The sequence below is a fragment of the Tympanuchus pallidicinctus genome, unplaced genomic scaffold (assembly GCF_026119805.1).
Source record: "Tympanuchus pallidicinctus isolate F22 unplaced genomic scaffold, pur_lepc_1.0 scaffold14, whole genome shotgun sequence".
Taxonomy (NCBI): Eukaryota; Metazoa; Chordata; class Aves; order Galliformes; family Phasianidae; genus Tympanuchus; species Tympanuchus pallidicinctus.
Window position 1 is genome coordinate 12,139,873 of NW_026294659.1, and position 26,232 is coordinate 12,166,104.

Here is a 26,232-nt window from a genome sequence, read left to right on the forward strand (position 1 = left end):
GTCAAAGCTCTCAGAAAGAAAGCAGGCTCCAGACTAGCAAGTTAAACATAAGAACTCTCTTCTACTTCCTTCCCACCATGAATAGTATGGGAAAAGTGGAGGTCTGATACACTTCTTGCACCTGATAGGCACTTAAATCAAGTTTCAGATTTTCAGAATTCAGAAAGGACTGCTAAAGAAACAGACAGAATGAATGACCAAGAATCAGAAAGAACTATTGAAAACCTGCAGATTGATGTAGAACATAATTCAAAACAGAGCACAATTCTGGCTTCAACAACATGCTGCATCGCACACATATATAGAGAAGAAATATCTAGTGCACAGAAGCATAGCCTCATACTTCTCTCTCCTACCTCCATAAATAGTTTAACCTGTGTAGAGCTAATAAAAACTGAACCCCTCCAACTTCAAGTTCTCCTTGAGGACAATAGTTCTAAGAGAGAGTTTACACAAATGACCAAAAAGTCACTTCCCTTTTGTTTTCAATAGAGATGGGAAACTCTCTCCCAGAAGATTTTCCATCCAAAGACAACTACCTCTTCTGACTGGAAGATAAAGCCATGTTAAAAGTAAAGACAATGTCAAGACATCCTACATCTGAGGACAAGCTGAAAAAACCTGTCCAGAAGCTAAAGCTTACTGAGTTTCTTTCAACAGATCTTAGAACTAAACTTCAGTGATACACTCTCAGAATAAAGAAAGACATTTCATACACCTCTCAGACAAAGGAAGAGACAACTGACACTTCATAATTCAGGGAAGACATAGTACAGCTTGAGGGTTTACTTTGTAGCAATGTGGCTTTTGGACACACACTGCTTTTGACTCCGTTACATGATGCACATACAGAAAAAGATTAGGAACACTGCAATAGCTATACAAACTCAAACTCAAGTGTGCTTAATCCAGGTCCTTTCACAAAGTACCTCAAAAATTCATTTACTGAAAAAACATTACATGAGAAAGTGCCATTCCCTCACTCTTTCCAAATTCTTTTCCAGGAAATTTGTACTTCTAAATACGCTCAGGCCAAAAGTCAAAATTTGACCTAATCCAGAAGCCATCAATATTAATGGAAATGCTCCCATTTAATTCAGTGCCAGAAATCCTTTCTGACAACGCATCTGATAAAGTCTTTAATGGCAAGACACTACAAAAATAAAAGGCCTAGTGTTTCTAGACCTTTTACTATTTTTTGTTGATCATAACTCTTTGCCATGCTGTTTTAAGATCACCAACTGAAGCTGTTTGTGTGGTTAATCAGAACAAATAGAATAGTTCAACTGGACCTTCAAAGATAATCTAGTTGCCTGATCTCTTCAGGACTAATCAGAAGTTAGAGCTTAGTAATGAAGATTAAAGAATGGAATCTCTCCCCTTAAATAATCAAAAAGGGTAGAAACTTGGTTGAGAAGCCAGACTTAGCAATATACTGGCCAGGAACATCCTTAAAATGAAAAGTGTTAAGGCTGGCAGAAACACTGAAATTAGTTTCTGCCACTTTGGAACCACAGACTTAAAGCTCTGTCACAAAGCCTACATGTAGCAGTTGGGTTGGGGGAAAAAAAAAAAAAAACAACAAAAAAAAGGAAAAGAAATGAATCAGCTGAGTAAGTGACTCATCTCCTTACCTGAGGCAGGTCTGCAACTCTTGTTCTGATAAGACCTCAGTGAGTCTTTGTAGCAATGTAATGCTCAATTCATCTCAGTTTAGTTCTGGCTCCAAGCTGAATGATTGCAACTAAGCAAACATATACATCTTACTTATTTGACTCTGCTGCAGTGAGATAAGAACACACTTGGACGACCAGTAATTACTTGGCCTACTTGCTTCACCCTTCAGTCTCTGCTAGATTGTCCTCTCAAGCAAATGGTTTATTTATCATTAGAGTTAAGAAGGGAAGTACAGCAAAAAGGTATCACAAAGATGCCCCATATTAGAGCCCCTCTCTACTACAACGTAATTTTTAATCTATACAAAAATGGCTTTTAATCCATGTAAAAACATATATATTTATGTGACACAATGGAGAAAAATCTGCCATTAAATCCAGTTACAGTCTTCTCTATCCAACCATCAGTATTTCAAGCAGAAGAAGAGTTTGAAGAACACACTAGATATTTCAAAACTTGACAGAAACTCTTCTGTCCTCTATTCATTGCCCTTGAACCGCCTGTCAGAACATCAGCTAACGCAGAGACCCTGGCCCTCTGCAGAGGAAAAGTCACACTCAGCTTACATTTGGTATCTAGTAACAGAAAGTCATCACTACCAATGTGACTATACATCAGGAATTCAATGCCAAAGATAAGCTGATTTTGCAACGTGGTTCCAGTTTCAGACAGCACTGATCTCAGTGGCCATGGGACACAAGACATAAACAAGTACTTCCTCACCCATTTCAAGCAAAGTCAACCAGTTTTACGAAGCCCATCAGTAATAGTAAATACCACATAAGAGACTTTGTCACCACTGAAGTCACAAACAGGTCAGTCAGGAGGTAGTACTATTTGAACAGAGCAGACCCATCTACACCAGTGTGAGCAAGATCTGAAGAGAACACTTATCTACGACAAAGCATATGAAGCAGGCTAAGACATGCAGGATATTTGGGAAAATGACCTTTGAAGGCTCACAGAATCACAAAGTAGTTGAGGTTGGAAGACATCTCTGGAATCCTTTCATCCAGCTCCCCTGTGAAGCAACTCAGCAGGTTGCCCAGGGTCCTACATAGTTAGGTTTTGACTGCCTCCAAGGATGGCTATTCTACATCCTCTCTGGGCAACCTGCTCCAATATTCAGTCTCCCTTATAGCAGAAGTGTTTTTGTTTTTTTTTCCTCAGGCTTTAATGTAATCTACTGTGGTTTGATTTGTATCTACTTCCTCTTGCTCTTTCATTGGGCACAACTGGAAAAAAAAAAAAAAAAAAGACTTTTTTTTTTTGTCCCCTACAACTCTTTCCCAAATCTTCTCTGTTCCGTGCTAGCCAGTCTCAGCTTTCAGCATCTCTTCGAGATGCATTCCAGTCCATTAGTTATCTTCACGGTCTCTTGCTAGATTCACTCCATTACCCTGTGTCTAATAGTGAGAAGCTCAGAATTGTATTTAGCACTCCAGATGCATAAAGCTCATAGAGGGAAAGAATCACCTCTCTTGACTTGCTGGCAACATTTTTCACAATACAGCCCAGGTACACTGAAATTTTTGCTGCAGTGATTCATTGCTGGCTCATATTCAATCTGGTGTCCATCAGGGCACTCAGGTCCTTTTTCTGCAAAGCTTTCCAACTGGTCAACCTGTAGCATGAACGTGTATATGGAATTATTTCTTCCCAGATTTGGCATTTCCTTTTGCAGAGCTCTCCTTCAGATTCTTTGCTGCCCTATTTTTTTCAAACTATCAGAGTCCCTGCGAAAGGTGGCACAGCTCCCTTTCACCAGTCACTTCTAATTTCATACAACCTTTCAGCTTGCTGAGGGTACACTCTATCCCACTCTCCAAGTGATTAACAAAGATGTTAAATGATGTTGGCCGTAGTATCAGCCCCTGGAGTACACCACTCATGACTGGCCTTCAAATGGATTTCATGTTGCTGGTTGCAATTCTTTGAATCTAGCAGTTCAGTAAGTTTTCAGTTCATCTCATTATCCATTTAGTCCTTATTTAATCATTTTGTCATTTTCAGCTTGCATTTAGTCCTCTCCAGAAAGCAACGGCCCATTTGAAGCAATTCATTATTTTTCTTTTAATTCGTATGAATGCTTTCCTGTTGAAGAATGATCTGAAAAATAGTAGTAGCAGCCAGTGCCTGCCCATAGCTGCCTGCCAAAGCTTTCTGCACCCTAGTGGAAGAGTGATACTCTTCACAGATAGGCTGTGTCATTATAATAGTTCTGAAGCATTTATATTCTACTTACATTTATAAAATAATCATCGTTCTACAAGTATTTCATAAATATAATGTTACACCACTGACATTTCAAGTTAAAAAAATATCAAAACAATAAAAAGCTATACCACTGTTTCTTACACTAGGAAAGTAACTAAAGAAAAGAATTATCATTTATTTCCTTTTGCTGTAACGTTTCTTCTTTTTTTATTCTATTTTTAATTCCTGCAGTGGCAACAATCATTTTGCAATAGGGTTTAATCCGTGGAATTGTGTTTCTATGCATCTGTTATACTTGTATCTTCGTAGATTACTAAACCACCGTCTCTATCAGTAAATATTTCTCAAGTGAACTGCATCAAAATTTGCCCACAAAGATCTAATCATTAAGATACAAAACTGAAATGTTGGGGCTTTCAGTTCTGTTATAGCTATAAACTTTGGTTAAAGGGGCCAATGTCTAGTCTTCATTTATAAACTGAAAATCTTTATACTAACACTGAGAGTATTGCTTTGTATCATATTATGCATTCTCCTTCAGCTACTTTCCCACCCAAAAGGCATACTTGAACCTCAGAGTGTTTCCAAACTGAAAACAAAAGTCTCTGTATAATCAACAGTTCCGGAACACAAGTGGTAAGAGAGCCTTGTAGAAGCATCCTTGAAGATGGACTAGCGCAGTGTGAGTTGTGTTAGCTTTATCCATGCTGGAAGATCATTTAAACTACGAAACTTTAAATTTACTGATTGAAATCATTAACATGATACGTTAGTGTATCTACATCCCAGCACTGTAACTTACAGTGAAAAGTATATAACAAGTAGCTGAAAACATAACTTTCTACGCCTCTTTATCCAGAGTTGTAAAAACTTGCCTCACTGTAAATATACTATCTTCTGCTTGCTTTCCTTTCGCATTGTTCAAATTATACATAGAGACTCCTGCAATTCCACCTTCCATGATGGTATTTAAACATTATTTCCCAGAACTGCAGTACAATGATAATCAAGTTATGAAACCTTCTAACCTTCTAACATGCTGTTTACTGTAGCCCTTCTGACAATTCTAAAGAGCATCTCAGATTTATTCTCAACTAAGTTACAGTTTTGATTCTAAGATTCCGCCAGGTACGTTGTGTCTTGGTTTCCCACACGCACTCATAAAGGCACACACAAATCTTTCTATATAAGAGCTATAAAACACATACCTTTTCTGAATGTTGTTTACAACCACTGTCAGTTTAGCTTTGTGAAATTTAATTGTTTATGTAGCTTTTTCTCCTATGAGGTAGACTCAAAAAGACTTGTTTTACTGCAGTCTGCTTAAAGGAACTAGTCTTCCAAAACTAAAAGTCCTGCAGATTAACACATGATCCTTGTAAATCTAGCGCTCTCAAACATGGTAACATTGAGTTGTGAATTGACTCCAAAGACAAGAAGGTTGATAGCTTAAGTACAAGCATAGCAAGAGAGCTTTTCGCTAGGGAACGCGATTCAAAAGAGACAAAGGGAGCACAGAAATCACAGCTTCATCACTTCCTGAAAATCTTCAGAACTGAAGATTTACGTTCTGATGGACTTTCAGAAAACATGAAGACGACATCGGCATGTAAGAAGAAAGTCAGTATGGTACATTCTCTAAGCTCATTTTATAACATCTCTTCCATTAACTACACAAATCCTGATAAAAAAAAAAAGTTGAAAAAAAAAAACCAACAAAAAAAAACCAAACTTACACTGATGTCTTTTTTTCCTAAACACGGGTTACATGCTTGACACCTTAACATTAATTTGCAGAGTGAGCCCGGCTAAGGCAAGCTCATATTTCTGGTCATCCCCAACACATCGATCTCAGACAGTCTAGAAACCCATTTGAGAAGCAACTATGAAGGAATTGATAAAAGTTTACAGATAAGGATGGAAAAAAAGAGGGGATTGGAAAAAAAATAATTTCAAAAGCTATTTCTCAGGATTAACATAAAAAGGAATCCCTTGTACGAAGAAACATCTGAGGAGAAACTACAAGCACCACTTGAGATAGGAAACAATAATGGGGCAAATATGATGTTTGTTTCAGACATGAAAGAAACAGCTTATACTTACCAGATTATCAGTTTCTGGATCTTCACAGAAGAAGGGTTTTCCTTCTTTTTCCTGCTTCCTTACAAAATTTTCAATATCTACATCAAAACTTGCAGAAGTCGTGCCTTCCGATCCTTGTGTAGATTGTTCACATTTTTCAAATAACAGTGCTAACAATGGAAATAATGGGTGTCTAGAATGGAAGTTAAAATAAATATTGTCATTTCTAGTTATAATACTGAAAAGTCAGGTGTCTAGCTCACACAGGGTAACAATTACTCCTAAGAAACGCAAGGACAAGTCTTAAATGAGACTGCACATAGCACCACTGGCTATAGCAGAACATGATGAAAGTTTGTTTTTCCTTTTTCCATTACCACACAACCTACGGGTAAGAAAAGCAATAAGATAAATATATCTAAATAAACAGAACAATCACAAAGCAAAGAGCTATGAAATGCTATATAATTTACTGTAAACGAGTGGCAACAAATATGTTAAAAACAGCATGTTAGAAATAGTGATTTAGACTTATAAATAGGATGAATACATACTTAAATGTGTTTTTCTGTTAAGTCTAAAATCATTTATTTTAGATAAAAGCCATTTGTTCTTCAATGTGGGCTTTGCTTATTCATCACAAATAAATGTACAGAACTGGTGATAGTATAGAGACTGTACTTGGAGGCCTCCAGTAAAAGTGGTTAGGATGTCTCAAAGCAGAAGCAGGTTTTGTCAGCACAAGACTGAAAATGAGTGGATATGTCTTCTTATTTTTTTTTTTTAATTAACTGTGAACTGGCAATAGTTATGCATTTATAAAGCACTTAAAATGGAAGAAAAATGAAAGAACACTTAACCTCATAAAAAGAGAGCAATACTAATCAGCGCAACACTTAACACTGGGAAAAAATCTCAAATTACTGTGTTTATACATCAACATTCAATCCAGTTAGAGCCAATCACTAGGCAGTAGATTGCTATCCCTAAAGAAAAGCAAGTAAAAACTAACCTAATTACAATTTTAAAAAATACCCCACACTGAAGATAAAAACTACTGTATAATCTACAGTGAGCACAGCTCAACTGCCTGAACAGTACGCTAAATCGCTCTTTAAAAGCAGCCAAGTTCAGAACTTCCTTTAAACTATGCTGGATTAGAATGAATCCATAATAAAAGGAAGGTTGTTAGGTTTTCTTTTTTTAATTAAATATATTTTCGCTAAAAATCAACAGTGAATTTAAATTGATCTCCTCCTTTTCCTGAATGCTACTAAAACATATAGCCAAGAAACAAACTGTTTCTAGGCTGCCTTCTACTAGTTTATATTTAAAAAAAAAAATAAATTCCTGTTCTTTACCCTTCAAAAGACAGAGCACAAGTCCATTACTACCTGTAAATGGCCTGCTTGTCTGCATCCATTGGAGTTTGAGATTCTACAGGGGCAGGACTCACCCCTTCTGCATCAGTTTCAGAGCAGTTTGGATCTTGTTCAGTTTTTAACTCTGTTACTACTTGCATCTGTAGAAAAAGGATAAGTTATTAGTAAATCTGCTTGCTTGACGTAAAACAAGCATACTGTTTTCTAAGGAAATAGCAATGTAGAGGGCTACTAAATTGCCAGAAGGTTGGCATGACTTGGCAATTGCACAAGAAGCCACAGTAGGAACAAAAAACCTCTTTTAATCCTTGAGACTTTTTGATGAGTAGTGTAAAGGTCACTTTAAGTTTCAGCTCTCAGCTTTAAAAATGGGAATGACAGATATCAGTAAATAGTTAAAGCATTTCATCTCTGAAGTGATTTTTTTTTTTTGAGTAGGCTAGAATACATTGCTCCAAATATTTTATGAGAATGTCTGCATAAAAAGCATTTAGATGAAGACAACAGAAAGGAAAAGTTTCTATTCAGCATTTCTTCTTGCTCTTTACTGTACATTATAACAAGACACTGCAGAAAAGAGATCCTAAAGTTTTTCTTGCTCATTAAAAGGCACATTTTCTTAAACAGAACTAAAATATTCTGTGTCCTACCAATGTCTCATTTACCAGGAGCATGATTTCCTCTGACCTCTACCACTCAAATTTACATACCAATTATTTTAAGGATATCAAGCTCCTGGAGAAAACAGCTGTAAGTGCTTCTAGGTATCTATTTAACAAAAACACGTAAGCAAATGTTGAAGGAAGAGAAAAAGAAAAATAAGTAAAAACTACTTTTGAATAGCAGTAAAGACACATCTGTCAGTTTATCTAAATGCAATTCACCTATTAATACAAAATAAACATTGACACTTCATATAGAACTTAGCAGTCAGAACTGATAGATATGCATGAGAGTTTAAAAGAACCAACCTAAATTGGTGGCCTGCAAGTAAATAGAGCAAGGAGGAACTCCAACAACAGTAAAGCAGGAAAGAAGGAGGAGAAAAAAAAAAAAAAAAAAAAGATAGCAGTAATTCCCCTAAAAAGAAGCTTGAAAAAATATTTGATGTGTTACTGAAAAAGAACACTAAGACCTACAAATCTACCTAAATGACTAAACAACTCCACAGCCACCCTGGCAGTGTGAAATACCTCCTCATGTTACCACAATTGATCCCACCTGGGGTCAACAACTGCTACCTCCCACACTGCTGTTCTATTAGCTGCAGCTGAACACTTGTCTTCTAAATGACAGCTTTTCTGCTTCCCTATGGCTTTTTCCTGCCCACTGCCCTCACCTTAGTATCCACACATTCAACTGTTTGCTTATACTGCATGGATTGCTTCACCAGCTCTATTTTAGAGCACAGTAACACAATCTGCCACAAGTGAAAAAACAACATACAGCCATTGCTTCTACCCAGGCCTGCATTGCGCTGGCTGGCTGGCAATGCCTCGGAGGCCTTGCCTACATGATCATGGTGTTACTGGTGCTGGAAATGGTTTTCCCCAACACCCCCTTCTAAGCACCCTTCAGGCTAAATTAAGTGTCTTAAAGGGAGTCACAGTCACCCCTCCACTACATTCCAAACTCTGTCTCTCTCCTCTTCCAGCACAGGCAACTTCCATAAAAGACAAGGAGTCACTGCAGCCTTTTTTGCTTTAACTCTAAGAAATTCTGTCTGGATTAGAAGACAGATGCTACTCTGGGTATCCCCGCATATTCAGAACTGACATCTCCAGGTATGAACAGAGTGCAATCCTCTTCCCTGAGAGGGTTCCAGTGAAACTTTATCTGCACATGACAGAAGCAAAAGGCATTTACACTACCTCCAGCAAGGGTCTGAAAGAACAGAAGGGTTTATGCTTTATTACCTGTTAGGGCCACCCACCTTCAAGAAAAATAGGAAACTGAGAAAGCAACAGATTATCCTGCCCAAGACAGCATCCTGCCTTGTAAAAAGCTTCCTCAGCAAGCACAGGTGATCTTAGAGCCAGAATGCTTGCAAAAAAATGATGCAATTAATGAACTCATTTCTTGGCTAATGACAAGGGGAAGGAGCAAAATGGAAGGGGGTGACTCATATAAGTGATTATAAGTGTTGAACCACCACATATTTGCAGAGTTTGAAGTTGGAGATTATGCTCAGCGAGAACTGAGAACTATTTTCTGTGGGTCATTTCAATGCTACAAAAGAAGTAGGCATCAAAATTACCTGCTTATATGGTCACTGAAAGCTTAAATCAAAAGAAAACAAACAATTTGTTCTTTACAAAAATACGTATTGCTTTTACCTAAATGTCACAGGGTGGCATGTATTTGCTGAGGGAATAGTGTGAAAGGGGTAAGGCAGGAGAGAGGAAAGAGAAATTAGAACTGCAATAAAAGAAGCACACAACAACAACAAAAACAATAACACAAGACCGCATTCAGATAAACATTTTTATCTTTTAAAAAATGGAGAAAGTTGCCATTTTTTTCTTCTGTTCATCACTGTTGCCATCTGCTGACAGAAGTACTTGTATTCACTGCTTATGGCTGACACACAGTAACATAAAGATGGGTCATCAGGTTACAGGCCAACGGCATGACTAGTTCCCAGCTAACAGTATTTTAGTTCAGAAATTCAAATTGTTGCAATACATTGCTTGTTGTACAAAAAGAAACATTATGACTAAACATAACCCACCATGCTTCATTTACCTCACCTGCCTCTTTACAGAAATAAAAAACTGGAGTATCGTTGATCAGCTTTCAAACCATCCATTCTTATCAATAACCTCCTTACCAGTCTCCAGCATAATTGCTTCTATTCAAACTAGTGTATAATTCTAGATAACCAAACTTAATTCCTTGAAACCAAGTTGTTTATAACTGCCTGAATGTCACCTGGCTACTGCAATTGCAGACACGAAAGAACACCAAAGAATCATGAACGCAAAATATTAAGGATACCCAATTCACCTTTCCTAAAAGCAAGAACATGAAGCACACAAATCACTTAGAGCAGAATCAGAATAAAATCTCTTATCTAACCATTCTGACAGAAATGAAGCAAAGTCACACAAAGATTAACTAAGTCTTTATCAAATGTTTAAAAGTATTACAGAATATTAGCTCCTCACTTCAAATACTTCATTTTACAAACAAAAATAGTAATGCCAACACAGGCATTGAAGTCACAACTTCTTTCTCTTGCCAACTGTGTCAGTTCATAAAGAAAAACAATCTTACCGGTTGTCCATCTTGATAGTTGTCTATACTTAATGTCTGTGTTGCCATCATGGTTAAGAAAATGTTAATTGCATCAAATCATCATCAGTACGAACAAATACTCTAAAAAAGAAGAAAAAAATAGTGTTACAGAAGTGCCTGTTTAGAAATCAATTGCAAAAGATGAAAATGGATGGAGCTGTAATACTGAAACAATCAGCAACCTTATCGACAATAAAAGCTATGTGCATTTTCTCAACAAAATTCCATGTGGAAAACCACAAACTTCAGCATGAAACATGGGAACATTTTGTATTTTAACATCACATTGTCAATAAGATGGATGTAACAGGATTTCATCCATGAACTTCAGGTAAAAACTAGCATTTATTTCTGCAGTACTTAACTAATTCTAAGGTTATGCATAAAATGTGGAAAAGAACAAAGATTTGCTTCTTTGTTCTCAAAAGACCAACGACACATTGAACTTTCCTGTAACCAAAACCACAAAGAGACTACAACTGATGGATCAAATGTAGAAAGTGTTAAGCAACAGCAATTTACTTACGAGCATGAATCTTATATTCTAAAATTAGAACCTGAAATTTCTATTAGAAACCTATACCTGAAAGCACTTCTGAAGTAAGGAATCTCCTACTGAAGTTAAGCAAGGCCCAGCGAAGATTAGAGCGAATTCTAACTATTTTTAAACAATTGGGCCTATGAAATGACATATTTTCAAAAGGGACTTCAGAATTCAGAAGTATCATTTTCTCTGTCATTCAATACTTTGGGAAACATTGATTTCCATGTGATTTATGACACAAATCAATTCATGTCTGGCATTCTCTTCAAGCATTACTTGGAGTCTGCTGCGCAGAGGAGTTCAAACATTAAAAAAAACCAATATTTAGTATATCAACACCAGACAGAGTTATCCGTCAAACTATTAGTTTTACTTTTCTCTTCCTTCTCAAATTAGCAGGCACTACAATAAAATCACAAAATCCAAGAAGGCATTAACACTAAATGTCACCATGGAACTCCATTTTCCTTGACCTGTAGGAGTCCTAATGGTTAGCCAGTATAAAAATATTGATATTAGAGAGGAAAAAAACAAAAACAGAGCTCATGTCTTGAAGAAGATTACACACAGGCACTCCTTCCAGTTTTTGTGCTCTCTTCTACTAATCTCAGTATTGAAGAATGAGATATAAGAATTTTCACCATCTTAAGATCTGAAATGAAAACTCTTTTCTTTGTAATAGGTCCAATGACTACAAATTTTTCAACTGTTTTCAAATCTTTCCTTCACCTTGGCACAGCACTAAAATATATAACCATTTTGAAGAGTAGTTTCTACAGTTTCAGATATTTTTCCCTGTAGATCACAACAGTCACAAGTACAGTCACAAGGGTTTAATTTAGAAACACAGGGCAAGTTTGGGAACTCCCTTCCTCATTTACTTCACAGTTTCAGGCATAGAGATGGATCGTAACTCCTCAGGACAAACCTCCATCCTTACTTTGCACCAAGTTCTACTCAACCAAGTTCTACTCAAAGTGGAATTTATTTGATTATTTACTCATTAAAAACCAGCTCTGAAGACTAGAGGAGCTTATCACAATCCAGTAGGCACGACTCCCTATCCAAACTTGGATATAAATTCACTCACTATGGATCAAGTCCCACAGCTGCCCTGTGGCGGCCCGTGCCACCTGAGGTACTCCTGGCTCTGGGTCACGGTGTAGCTGCATACGTTTCCATCTGCAGACAGCACGTGCACACCATCTTCAGCAGCTTGTGGAATGGGAAGAGACGTGCTACAACTGTGCTACAGTTATTCTTAAGAATAAAGATGACAGAAAAAAAGAGTAAAGACTGATTTTATTTTTCTGGTAGCTGTAATGCAAGTGTTTGCTGGTTTGGTGGCAGCAAGCATCTGGTAGGAGCGGGATTCTCTGAAGAGTTTTGGTTCACACAGCAAAGTTGTACAACTACGAGCCAGAAACCCCTCACAGCAACATCCTAGCATGCTGATGTTTGAGTGTATTTTTAGCACACACCAAAAATATGGGTTTAACGTGTGAAGTAAAGCACCTCTAGCCAAAACACTGATCCTCTACTTCTTTTACGTTTTGTTTGCACAAATAGTGCTGGAGAACTAACTTTCTCTTGTACAGCTTTATTGTGTTTTCTTATGACAAATACTTAGCTGTATCACTAATAAAGAATGAAGGACCATCAACAGAATAAAATCTCCAACCCCTGTAACCCCTGACTTCACTTTGATACTAACACGAAGAATACTTCTTTGGATTTTAGTCAAAGTATTATGAAAACAAATTTTCTCTTTAGACTAATACAACAGCCTACCAGTGTCATCCCCCTACCATTTGCTTTTGGGTGGCAGAGGGTTCAACACACATCACATCAAGGAAGAGACACCATAATCTTACATTTTTGAGTTACAAATCTCCTTTTAACTCACCCAAGCAACTGGATGATCTTTCTTGCATTTTCTAGCAACAGTTGCTCTTCTATCTTTAATATGTAATGCTCTTTTCCAACTATTTGACTTACAGCTTCCTCCCTTCCGTATTTGCTTTCCAAAACATGAAACATTATGCAAGGAATAACTTAAGAAGAACTTCAAATCTACTTTTTATTACTAAACCCACATTACAAAATACCTTACCATTTTAATAATGCACTGATCTACTTTCTCAAATACTACTCTATGCTTTAGCTTAGCAATACAACATATTGTACAATTATTTACATCACATGAATTCTTATTAATAGTATTTCATATTCATAAATAAGACTTTATGTGCAGTGCTAAAATTTGAACTTCTGCTATTGCATAGTCAGGTGATAATTACTCATATGCAACTACACAAGCTGTACTCTTCTTCCAGCTTTCACATAGCTGGCATTAATACTAACAATTAAACAATGAGAAGGCCAATCACAAAGAAGGCTCCAGACAAAAAAGGAAAAGTAAATCAACATTTCCTCCTCGTATACTATTCCTTTTCAAAGAAGAAGGCAGAAAAAAATGTTGGTACTTTATGTAAATACCGCACTGAAAAAAAACAATCCAATAAAAGAGGAAATAAAGGATTGCAAAGAACAGAGACATTCTTAAATGAGCCATCACTTATTATTTTGAGATTCAGATTAAAAAACCCAAAAGCATAACAAATTACCACCACAAAAAAACCAAACCAACCAAACAAAAAAACCACAACGGACCAAAGAAGCAAACAAAAACCCTTGAGTTCTTTTTATATTTCTAACCTAAACATCAAATAACATGAATGTTACTTAGCCCTTTACTACTACACTGTAGAGCCAAAGAAAACAAGGAACACTTCAAATTTCATGCTACATTTACTTAGTTTTATAACTTACATCTCACCTGAGCTTTCAGTCTTCATAGGACAACAATATCTATTACTTTGAAACTCAGAAAACAATATTAATTTCTCATCAAAAGAAAAAAAAAATGGGAAAGACATGAACACATTCACTGATAGAAATACTTCGGAATTGCTTTTTTATGGCTATGAATCATTCAACATTAAAGTTGAATCAGATACCTAAATGTTGATGCCTTTCCAAAAGAACTTTAAGGGAACATATTCTAAAATATAAGTGCTGTGAGCATTTACCTTGTGTTTAAACATTTAGTTTTTCAGAACAGCTTACAGCCACAGTATTGATGACTGCCTGTATTGACAGAGTCAAAAGGCACAAAGTCCTAGTCTTCTTTCCCTAAAGGTGCACATTTCATTACTGACTGTGATACTAGAAGCAGAAACGAGGCTACCCTCAACATCAAGACGTTCAAACAGATCACACTCATCGATCTACAAATAGTAACCACTATTTCAAGATTATTTTACAAGTTGAAGAATTCCTTGCAAAATGTCACTAAATAAATTGTTTGGCTATGGGAGACAGATAATCTCTTAGAAATGATGAAATAAGGTAAAACACTTTAAGAAAAGTACCTTTGAAATGCGGTGGAGTTAGCAAAGACGTGAGATAATATCAGCAACACAAATAACAACATGAAAACGGAAGTAACCAAGATAACACATTCAGACTGGTGAAGACAATAGGATATGATAAGAATTTCTAGACTGGCCCTTCCACATTTCCATAAGGAAAAGACATTCCACACTAAGAAATCCCTTAGGCCAAATGAAGGGGAAAAAAATGGGATGCGCAGCTTTGAGCTAGATCCATAGATAATCTCACCAAAAAAGGCTTTAGCCCCATTCTCTCCCCATGGAATAGCTAGACAGGATTCTGCATGGGTAGATTTGTTATTTCCCATAAGAGCTTCCCCTCTGACTTATAATTACAGTAGTGGAAGATTAAGCTATTAGGCAAGATAGAAACTGATGAGATTTAGTGAAGAAAACTACTGCAAATCAAGAAGAACAAATTGAGCTAATGACACACTTAAATTGAGGCAATTAACTGAGGAATTACTTGAGTTCACTAAAGAGAAACATCTCATTATCCAGTAGTGGTTAGAAACAAACTACATTAGACTTCAAGAAAAATAACTTTAAAGGTATTTACACATTTGGCTTTTATAAGCTAATTTAGGATACAGCATCCAGTCCCAGTTAGCAGATACACAGCCTAAGCAGATGTTCATTCTGCAAACAGTGATGCTAGATGAAGCTGGTATCACTCCCAGATGTTTATCACTGCCACCCTGCCAGAGCTAATTATTTCCACAGCCCTACCCTGAGCTCACCAACATGTGAATGACTTCTGATCCCTTCTACATAAAGTTAGCCATGCTAATTCAACTCTCTTTTAAAGGTGGCTATAATGCAAACCAGCCGATTTTGTCTGAGACACATTACTGTGCACTCACACAACCCCTGCTCTCGCTGACCTATTAGTGTGGTAATTTCTGGCTCACGTGTGGTAATTTCTGGCTCAAGTGTGGTGATTATCAACTCACAGCAGGACCATCTTTAACCAGCACAGCTATACCTAATGCTACATGGCCTAAGGTATCCGAACGGGGCCTAAGGACACATGACTTCTGGACAAATTAGCTTTAAAAATTCCAATTATTCTTTCTTAAGGAAATTGAGAGTAGAAGGAAAACAGTGCAGTTGTGTTATATTCAAAGAGGTACAAATAACAAAAATAACTGGTGGCCGAGAGGAGTCTGCCAGACTGCTTCATGGTGAACAGTATTAACTCTCGTTTTATTTATTTTGAGAACAAAGTGTGAGGAAAACCCAAGGAAACACTTAAGGTCATGTAAACTGGAGGCTGACACATGAACTGCAATCAGAAATGCTACTGACATCTGTGGTGAAAGGGAATTTGCAAAACAACTGTTCTACAAAAGTGAAAAAAAATTCAAGCCTTTAACAGAAATGAGTATGGAAGTAAAACGTAAGCTAGAAAGGAAGCTAAATTAAGAGGGGTGAAAATAATTAGAAGTGTGCAGACCTTGTGCAAATTAGGGAGTATATCTAAGAAAAAAGCTCAAAGGTGAACTGAAACACTTCAGACAAAGTGCCCATCTCTCCTCACTTGCTCTACTTATTCCTTCATAACTAAGAGCGCAGGGACCACCCAGAAATGTTAACATAAGGTGCAAGTAAGCTTTTGGAGCTCAGTAATATCGTTTTTAACATATACAAGCTACAACAGATGTTTGTAAGATATATAAATAGTTATGCTTCAGGGTATAAGCCAACCACTAACTGTCTTAGGGTTGTGAAGAAACTACCCAACCAACCTGTTAACACATAATTGTTCCTTTTAATTTTCCACTACACACGTTCTTTTGAAGTACTTCAGAGAGAAAAGGGGACTGGCAGATTCTGTATGGCTATTTATTGGTTTATTCTTAACTTCAGGCAGCATGTACAATACCACAGACATTCTTGCAGCTAACATTCAACAAAATTCAACAGAAACAAAATTAAAACACGGAGTTTGCTTGACATATGAAAAGCATCTAGAACCTGCTTCACTTGTCATCAAAATATGTAATTATATAGCTCCCATGGTGCATGGCTAAGTCAAATATAAGCCAGGAGAAAGCTGCTCACCCTTCTCCTTCAGTGGGTTGAGGACACCATTATCTCATTCCAGCAGAGTCCCACTGATGTACCAGGTGCACAACAGAAACCTGGGAACCAACAGAAAAAGATTCAGAGACAACAACATACAACACACTTTCTGAGACTGAAGATGATTAAAGAAGATACAGAAGGCTACACTCAGACAGTTGACTTGCTTGCTGTTGAGTCTTTATACTTTACTCTCTGTCTGCTTAGATGAGACAAGACACATCCCCAAATAAAACTCATAGGAACAACTCAGCTCCGAGTTTTCAGGGAAGTCCTTCTTCATCAAAATTCAGCATGAAGCCAAGAAAGGGCAAAGACTTTTCATTTCCCAATTTAAATCTCTTTCATAATCACACTTTGACTTGATTGTGGAATGTATTCCAGTGGTGGCTATAATCAAGTAATCTTCTATATGATAAACACTAGCAGCATACCAAGGAGAGTGTGCCATCATTGGTACTGAATGTTTAGAGCAGGCGGGTTCTGCTACAGATTTATTCAGCAATTTTAAAGAAACTTCACAAAAATTACCATTTACAGTTAATTTTATTTAATTTCACAGCACTTGTTTGATACATTAAAGCTACTTTAGAAGACTTGTAATGACCAAGAAAGCAAAGTAGCAAAGATTATAAAAATATTTAACTGAAAAGTATTACAGAATGCCTACAAAACTCTCACCGGAGGTTACTGATGCTAACCTTGTGCAGAGGCCATCTGAAATGATGGCTACAGCACAGTTTGGCTCTTACACCAGATTATCTTTGTTTCCCACACAGAAAAAAGTACTCGTGTTCCCAGTTCTGCTGAGTGCGTAAGAGCTGAAACGAAAGTAACTCCAACATTTCTGAAAGTGAGATGAAGTTGGTATCTACAATTCTGAACCAACATTTATCTGTGTACAGTGTATATGTACAGTTTTCCAGGTCAGTTCACAGACGCACAAAATGCTAAGGGCCAGTCAAAACAGACACCATCCACAGTTCACGAAATCCAGCTCTGAAAGAGCTGAGAAGATACTCCAGGAAGCAGTGAGGCATTATATGATTTAGTCACTGGTAAGAGATGAAATACTGAGTTAGGAGTCCCAGCCTACAACAACATGCCTGTTCATGAAGCCTTGAAGGGCTCTCTGTCCTCAGCTGTCCAAGACCTGTGTACCCCAAGAAGAAATTTCTCTCATTTTTGTCTTATTCCCTTCTTCGCACACTATTCACCTTCTGTAATTCTGGTACTCCTTTTCACTTTTCTCAGCTTACTGAGCTGCTTGCAAAAAGTCATTTCCCACTCTGCAGAATCTTCTGAACATAGGTCACTGCCAAATAAATGGGGATTATCCATTTTTTTGTGTCTGAAGGGTCTACTTTACCATCACAAATCTGAAGAGCCTGTTTCTTTCATCCAGAAACAGCTGCAGCAAAGAACCCGTAGCATCTTGGTTGACAGATCTAATCACTCAAAAAATATGACGTAAAAAGAAGAAAGCAGTCCTTGCTTCCAAAGCCTTTCCCGAAACTCCAGAAACAGGCAAGCTGCAAGACCTTGTGTATGAGACATCAAGGGCAGAATGGAGGAAGTACTGAAGAAATGCAGCCCAGGTGAAAGATGCCAAGAAAAGGTTGGGCAGAGGAGTGAGAGGACATTGCAGTCATGTTGCTTTCTTCCAAAAGACAACTGAGAGCAATTACAACTACAAAGCCTACTCCGAAACACATGAGAGAAGAAAATGATAGAGATCTGAACTTGCATGTTTTGTCCTCCCACATACCTCAGAGGAGGCAAGAACAGGGCGCAGCTCACCTGTTAAAGGATGGAGACAACAACAAGGCTCCGTGGAGCCTGCACTTTACTGTTATCCGTTTGTTTTTTCATTTTTATACTTCTTGCAGACCAGCTTTAAAATCATGTTATCAATATAAAGAAGACAGTTAACTATGAAACCAGAACAAACGGCCACTTGTTTTGTCACTTAAAGGCTTAGGTTTTTATTATGAAGTAAAATACAACCTTGTTCATTCAAGCACAAATGAGCCCTGCGTTCAGCAGCTCTCACTTTGCATGCCAGCCAGTAAGAAACAAAGACCTGTGCATACATTCAGATCTACAAACATCAGCATACATAAAGGGTATGTATATATACATGTATGTGATTACAGATTCAAATAAAAATAACAAAGTAAAGCATAGAGTACATATGACAACTTGCCAGCAGGGCTTCATTCTACCTTTGCTGCAGTCGTTACTTATCTCCATCGACCTGCCTACAAAGAGACGTTAAGTAAAATTAAGACAAACAAATCAATGTGAAGTTGATGCACACAAGTTTATTAAAAAGGCACTCCATGAGAATGCAGTCCTTACTCAGCAGCGAGGGGACTTTCATTTCCTCTATCTTCTGTACTTACAAAGTACAGCCATTATTTAGAAATATTGTACTTTTAGAAAGATTATGTTCCTGTTCAGGAGTATAATACCTGCCTCGGGGAGTTACACTACACAAATACAGCTCAACGATTATTACACAACAGCTATGCTGTCAATTTCTTTGGGAGAAGAGCCCTAAAAAAAGCCACAAAACCAATTTTCTGCTGCAGTAAAATGAGATTTACTTTGTGTCACTTTTTTCCCTTTATTGTTTGGTGATACAATAAAGTTATTTATATATTAATCTGGATGAAGATGAGATGAAATTTTAAGAAGAGTGCACCGTACACTTTAAGAAACTGAAAATTAAAATAAAATCAAAATCCACTGCTAAGGTGATTTTTTTTTTTTCAGAAATTGAGGCTTCAATCTACCATTAACCTTTATTTGCACACTGAATCTTGGATGTATATACTGGTGGTGATGGGTCGACATTTGGACTAGATGATCTCAGCGGTCTCCTCCAACCTTAACGATTCTATAGTTCTATAAGATATTGGCTTTATTCAGCAAGATATCTTCAATGCTATATGTACTGCTTTTACTTCTCCATTACTTCTCCACAGCATCCTGTTTTCATATCATTCCATTTGATAAGAAGGCATACAACATATTTGTATCACAGGTTTTATCTTCCAAGCACGGCCACAGTGTCACACTGTATTGTGAACAACAGACCATCTCATGAAAAGATGTGTGCCCCTTTAGCAGTTCACACTCATTGAGCACACTGCTTTCTGTATTTTAAAGGGATTCTGGAAATTCTCTTATTTGCTGGTACTAAATACGAAAAAACCATTACATATATAAAAAATGGTGCCACTTTACACGCTGCAATTGCATACGCAGTAACTTACAAAATAGATACTAAGGACGTATAAGGCAATACACATTTCTCAAGGCACAACAGTCAAAGCAGATGGGTCTTGTCAAGAACTCCAGCTCCTTAAATCTGCCTACACCCTTTGGGTTTGCACCAGCACATTTCTGGGGATGCACACATCATCATGGCTCACGTTCATGGCTTGTGTAATTGCCTATTTACCGTCATGCTTCTTAACAGCAAGAATTCTATTCCAATCTAGTCATAAAATGATGCCACCTCAGCATGTTAGGTACCCTGGCTGCAGGTAGCTCTTGCCATTGCAGAAGGTAATCCTCACAGGCATAAAACCTCATTCTTCCAACTGTTAAAAGGTTCTCCAAATCAAGAAATTTCTGCAGCATCTCAGTTTCTCTTATCCATTTCACACTGCAAATTGATGCTGCTTTATCAGCTCCATACAGTAGAAAAGAATTATGGGGACTAGAAATTCTGATAAGAGGAAAACAAAATGTGAGGAAAAGGAAAGCTTCCTTCCCTAATTGCTCTGAGACTCCTGAGGGATTAGAGCATAGGGAAGCAAAAATACTCCCCATCACTCTCATTCATTCCCAATTGTCCACACAGTAAATGATGACACTTTTGCTATTTTTTCTTCTTAACAGTGCAAACTGAAGGACTTCTATGGTCTTTGCTTATGTATCCTCGCACGTGAATTCCTCACATGTGTCTATTTATCACAGGACAGAGAATCATTTTTCCCTTCAAGATATACCAAATAAACTGTCATCATAACATCTAAGACTCCTACTATCAAAATGATAGCATGGTATCTGACTTGCTGTAGTGCCAAGAGGAGCACATTAGAAAGACAACTGAAGAACCCTTGAAGACCAGAGGGTGTGTATCAGCAGTTATACAGCTGGAACTGATTCTGATACAACTTTCCTACCTAATGATACTTAATTACTTTTTCAAACACAATTTTATTAATAAAGCAGAACGCCACCCTCTCCATTTCCTCAGCACTCCCTGTGAATGAACAACATCTCTGCCCATGTGCTGCACCCAGCCCTGCATCTCCGCCACTGCAGCCTCTGGAATATCCCCACAAGCTTGTTGTGGCTCCCTTACTTCTGGAGAAGCTCACTGCAACATCTCCTTTAAATTAAACCAGAGCACTGACAACCTCTATTTTAATAATGATTTCTTATTTTCATAAAGAAGACACAAAATAAGCACCAATCTTACTATGTCTTTATTTCTATTAAATATTCTTTATAGTGTTAGCAAGACATTTATGGAGGATGTCATTTCATAGGCATGGAAGTTTTCTAACATTCATATCACAAAAAACTTAAAAGTTTCTAATGATTCCATGACAGACAAACCTTAACAATTCTGACATACAATTGAAGGAAGATGATAAGTTTTATTAAACTAATAACTGCCATTAAAACAGACTTAAGATGTTGAATATGCAAGCAAAAACCCCTCTATACATTTTTGAACATTTAAACGCTTAAGATTAAAATGTTCCAGTATCAATGGTTTTATTTTTATGTCCTCAATGGTTTCAGAAATCATAGAATGGCTTGGGGTGGAAGGGATCTCAAGGACCACCAATTTCCAACCCCTCTGCCACAGGCAGGGCTGCAGGTCGCTAGGACAAGTACTAGATCAGATTGCCCAGGGCTCCATTCAAACTGGCCTTAAACACTTCCAGGGATGGGACACCCACAGCCTCTCTGGGCAGCCAGTGCCAACACTTCACCACTCTCTAAGTAATGGTTTTCAATAGATTTTGGAGCCCTTCAAGGAAACACTGACTTGGGCCAGTTGAATAAACTAAAGCTACATGAAATCCCAGTCCTGTAACTGCCAAACCCAGCTGCAATTGACCAGCAAGTTTTCCACCACTTTTTTTTTTTTAACTCCAACATCTGGTTGAACACGAGCAGCCTGGCTCTGCCATCCATGCCCCCTGGGCTCCCCAGTCATCTACCACCCTTATTCCTTGTTCACTTTTCTTCCTTGCCCGCTGACTTCTCATCCCCTCCAGTTATGACTATCTGGAATCTCTTCAGGCTCCTGGGCTTACTGCATTCCTTCCAGGCTTCAGCCTCTGCTCCCCACCCTCCCCAAAGACCAGTTTTCACCTCTCCATCAGTACCACTGCATCTACATGCTCTGGGGCTGGGGAAGAAGCACAAACGAAAAAGACTACACAGGATTAAACTTACCCACTGCCTAATGCTGCAGGAGTCATCATGCTTAACTGCTTGGTCCAGATGATGATTGCACAGTCAGGTGACATGCAGTCACCAACAGACAGGGCTATACTCAAGATATATGGAATATTAGAGCAATTTAATAAACACTTGCCAAGTTATACACTTGATTCAGTTTTTCAAGAGCTTGTAATCTGATATAAGTTTCTCTAGGTACAGCCATATGTGCTATGTCAATGTGTACACTTCCTTTCCCCTTCCTCTGCTATTCTAAGTTTCAGAACCCAAGTGCTGAGTTGCTTTTAAATAAGCCAAAAAAGCACTTATCCTCCTGTTTTCATTAACACATTTACTTTCTCCCAATGTCTTTTTCAAAATGCCAATTCATTTTAGCCTAAACTTTCCGGAATAACTCAAACATACTCATAATGGCAAATTTCAGTATGACTAAGAAATAAGCTATTGAAAACAACAACTTAAAAGAAAATTAAGAAAAAACAAAAAACACCACAGGATAGATCTATTGCTGACATTGCTTGTGCCATGACCCACAAACACCCAGTGGGCCAGAATACGTGAACTATGTGATCATAGACAGATTGGGTAGTTCCTTAGTTATAAAGTTCTTCAGTCCAGAGAGCAGGAGGCTCAGAAGAGATCTTATTGCTCTCTATAACCTCCCAAAAGGAGGCTGGAGCAAGGTGGGGGTCAGCTTTTTCTCCCAGGTAACAAAAACAGGATGAGAGGGAATGGCCTCAAGTTGCACGGGAGAGGTTGGATATTTGGAAAAAATTCTTCTCAGAGAAGTGAGGCAGAGGCACAGACTGCTCAGAGATTTGGTGGAGTCACTGTCCCTGGAGGTGTCCAAGAGCCACGTGGATGTGGCACTGAAGGCCATGGTTGGTGGGCATGGTGAGGGCTGATGGTTGGACTGGGTTATCTCTGAGGTCTTTCCCTACCTTAGTGATTCTATGTAACCATACAACACAGCACATACATTTCTCCATTCTCTAGACATGTTAAATATGTATGAAGCTCCAATTTACGTCTTATAAACCTGCTTCTTTTGAATATGAAAGACTTGGAATTTACTTTTTTCAGTTCTAAGTATTGTAATACCCTTTTCCGTTGTTCTGTTTGCTGTGCTGCTTCAAAAAAACTAAGCAGGATATGAAGTATAGCCAGATTTCCGTATTCCCTCCGTACCCAAAATAAAATGCATGGAATTCAAAGGGCTCCCAAGTACAATATAAATTAAAGTTGAGTGGTACAGAAAAAATGTATTCCTCTTTCAGTACATCAGCAGAAAGTCATCACATTCCCAGTGAATCACCCAGCTAAGGGTATGATTATCTTGGTTATTTGCCTCTCGTTTTCAAAATATCCCCTTTTAGTGTAAGCACTTAAATGGCCTCCCTCTTTAATACTAAATAGTCTTTTTTACACATTATATATATATTTATACATATATATATATAGGGAGAAAAAGGAGATTATAGCCTGGAGTAGTTCATGCATTAAGAACAACCAAGCACATTCACATCACAGATGATAAGAAATTATGTGAAGACAAGGAAGGAAACCAAGTTATCTCCCTTTATTATCTCGATAAACAGTAATGCACCAGTACCAAAAAGACTGATATTTCCAGACTCCTGCTGTCTCTGTTTTCTACCCTATTTCCAGCTCTATTTGTGACTGCGGTGTCACAAAGCTATGATACGAAACAGCCTTAGTGAAGAATCAGCCAACAAACACGCATCCTTTGGCATCTGATTATCTGATGGAGAGCTGTAATGGACAGGATAAAATACTTGGGTAACATCTGGCAGCAAGCAAGCCAAGGAAGGCACTCCATTCGCAGCTTTCTTCTTGCTCCTGGACTCCCCTGCTTAGAAGAGCAATACGTTGTTTTACATTTTGTAAAGCGCTGAGCTGTGGTAAAACAACCTCCCATGAGACTTCGCATTTGTTAGCCTACAGCCCTGTAACAAGCACGGCTGAAGCAACCAGCTGCTGCGAGAGAGAGAAACCACATCCGTGGAATTTTAAATTTCACACACCAAAAATGACCCAGTCTTATATCAAAATACTCATCTGCTTTATTGCAAACTTCCACGTGTGCTGGTATTGCAGAGGTGGCATTCGGCTCTCACAGCATTACACAATATTCTGAAATACAGCTTGGGCCGCACCTCTCTCTATTTGGGACATCTCGCTACCATAGGCTCTGTGGATCGTTCACTCCTGGCTTTCAGCGTGTGTCTCAATAATAGCAAGAGAGTCACGCTCCTCCAAGAACTGCGTCTCAAACACTTCCACATTTGCTGCAGCAGCAACTGCAGTTAGTAATGACAAAGTGAAGTTTGTATATATGTGTGTGTATACATACACACATAAATGCACAAGAATAAAGCAACTGTAACAGTTACACAAAATGTAAGGAGTTCTGTTTTGCCCTTAGCACAAAGGAAACGGTAACAAGACAAATGACTGTCCAGCACAGCACTCTATGAGACCCACCCTGAAGGAGGAACATTTATGAAAACGTATGCAGGCAAGGATACACTGCCATTGACTGAAAACAAATGTCCCCAAATCCCTTCAGTAAGAATGAAGAGAAAGAGACTTCCAAGCCTCAGTGCAGTGCACCGTCCCCTACTATACCCAACAAAGAACGTTACAGAATATCTCAAGCTGGAAGGGACCCACAAGGATCATAGAGTCCAACTTCAGGTTCCACACAACACCAACAAAAATCAGACCAGGAATGAGAGTGTGTATGCCCTGCGGACTCCAGCACCGGGAGCTGTGCCCACCGCGCTGTGGTGCAGCCCCTTTCCCTGACCCCCAGCTGCCCTCCCCTGACGCAGCTCCATGCCGTTCCCTCGGGCCCTGTCGCTGTCACACAGAGCAGAGCTCAGCGCTGCCCCTCCGCTCCCTGTGAGGAGCTGTAGGCTATGACAGAGCCATCCCATCCACCATTTACTGAACTGAAGCTTATGTGAGGAAAGCAGTGCGAAACCTACACTGAAGCTTTCACGGGGTTATTTTCATCATAAAATACCACAGAAAGATGCTGAACACTAAGCAGTCTGCTGAGAAAACACACCACACGCTACTATAGAACAAACCAATAGGGCACATTTGAAGAAATCCAGAATAACCCCCAGAATAAAAACGACATACCAAGAAGAATGAAAACCGAGTCTTCAGATGGAATAAACTTAATGACTATATATGGTTACACACAGACCCAGAAAAGGATAATTGTGCCATTTGGTTTTACAGTCATTTAGAAAACAGCACTCGCTGCATTTCTCGTTGCTTGATACTCCAGCGCTGGCAAGGCCTGGCCATACCGTTACTGACACTGCCTCCATCGGTTTCCTGGGCCGCATAACCCGCAGAACACGTGCACAGCACCCGGCTGCAGGAGCCGCATTACTGTATGGGCGCGCACTGCATCTGCGTGGAAGCACAAAGCCCGGCACACCGGGGCAGGCCCGGCACCTGACTGCCATCCCGCACCCCCGATGCCCGCGTCAGACGCCAGAGAAATACTAGAGGCAAGGAAATCCACACGGGCACCACGGAGACACCACGGGGCCTGACTGTCAAGGGCCCGACGGACACCACGAGGGCTCCGCACCGCTCCCGCCATCGCTCACGGAGGGCGGAGGGCGCCCCGCGGCCAGAGCTGCGCGCTGCAGCTACTGCCACCGCCGCCTCTCCCTAGGCGCCCGCGCGGCGCTGCCCCTTTAAGGACCCCGCCGCCGCCTCCCCCTTTCCTCCTCCCCCTCCTCCTCCGCCCCCCGCCGCGCGCCCCCCCGCCCGCCCCCGCCTCTCCCCTCCCTGCGCGCGCCCGGCCCTCGCGCGCCCCCGTCGGCGCGCCCCCGCCGCAGCCACACAACGGCCGTAGCGGCAGCGGCGGCGTTTCCAGAAACTTCCTCGCTCCCCCCTCCCTCCCTCCTTCCCTCCCGCCCGCGCCTGCCCGCCGCCGCCGCCCCTGACC

The 26,232-nt window shown here is 39.2% G+C and overlaps 1 protein-coding gene across 6 annotated transcripts in view; it reads right to left on the reverse strand.

The window, feature by feature from the left end:
• Positions 1-26,232, reverse strand: part of PKNOX1 (PBX/knotted 1 homeobox 1) — a 128,613-nt gene that overhangs the window by 17,879 nt on the left and 84,502 nt on the right. Inside the window, exons 2-5 of one of the 6 annotated variants that reach the window (XM_052674247.1) lie at positions 16,719-16,767; positions 10,635-10,736; positions 7,371-7,498; positions 5,998-6,169 (exon numbers count right to left, since the gene is read on the reverse strand). In XM_052674247.1, the coding sequence (XP_052530207.1) occupies positions 5,998-6,169; positions 7,371-7,498; positions 10,635-10,685 (351 nt within the window). In that variant the 5' untranslated portion in view covers positions 10,686-10,736; positions 16,719-16,767. Of the gene's footprint in view, positions 1-5,997; positions 6,170-7,370; positions 7,499-8,068; positions 8,127-8,329; positions 8,513-10,634; positions 10,737-16,718; positions 16,799-26,232 lie in introns of those variants that run through there. The other 5 variants (XM_052674246.1, XM_052674250.1, XM_052674248.1 and 2 more) reach the window with 5 other exon arrangements.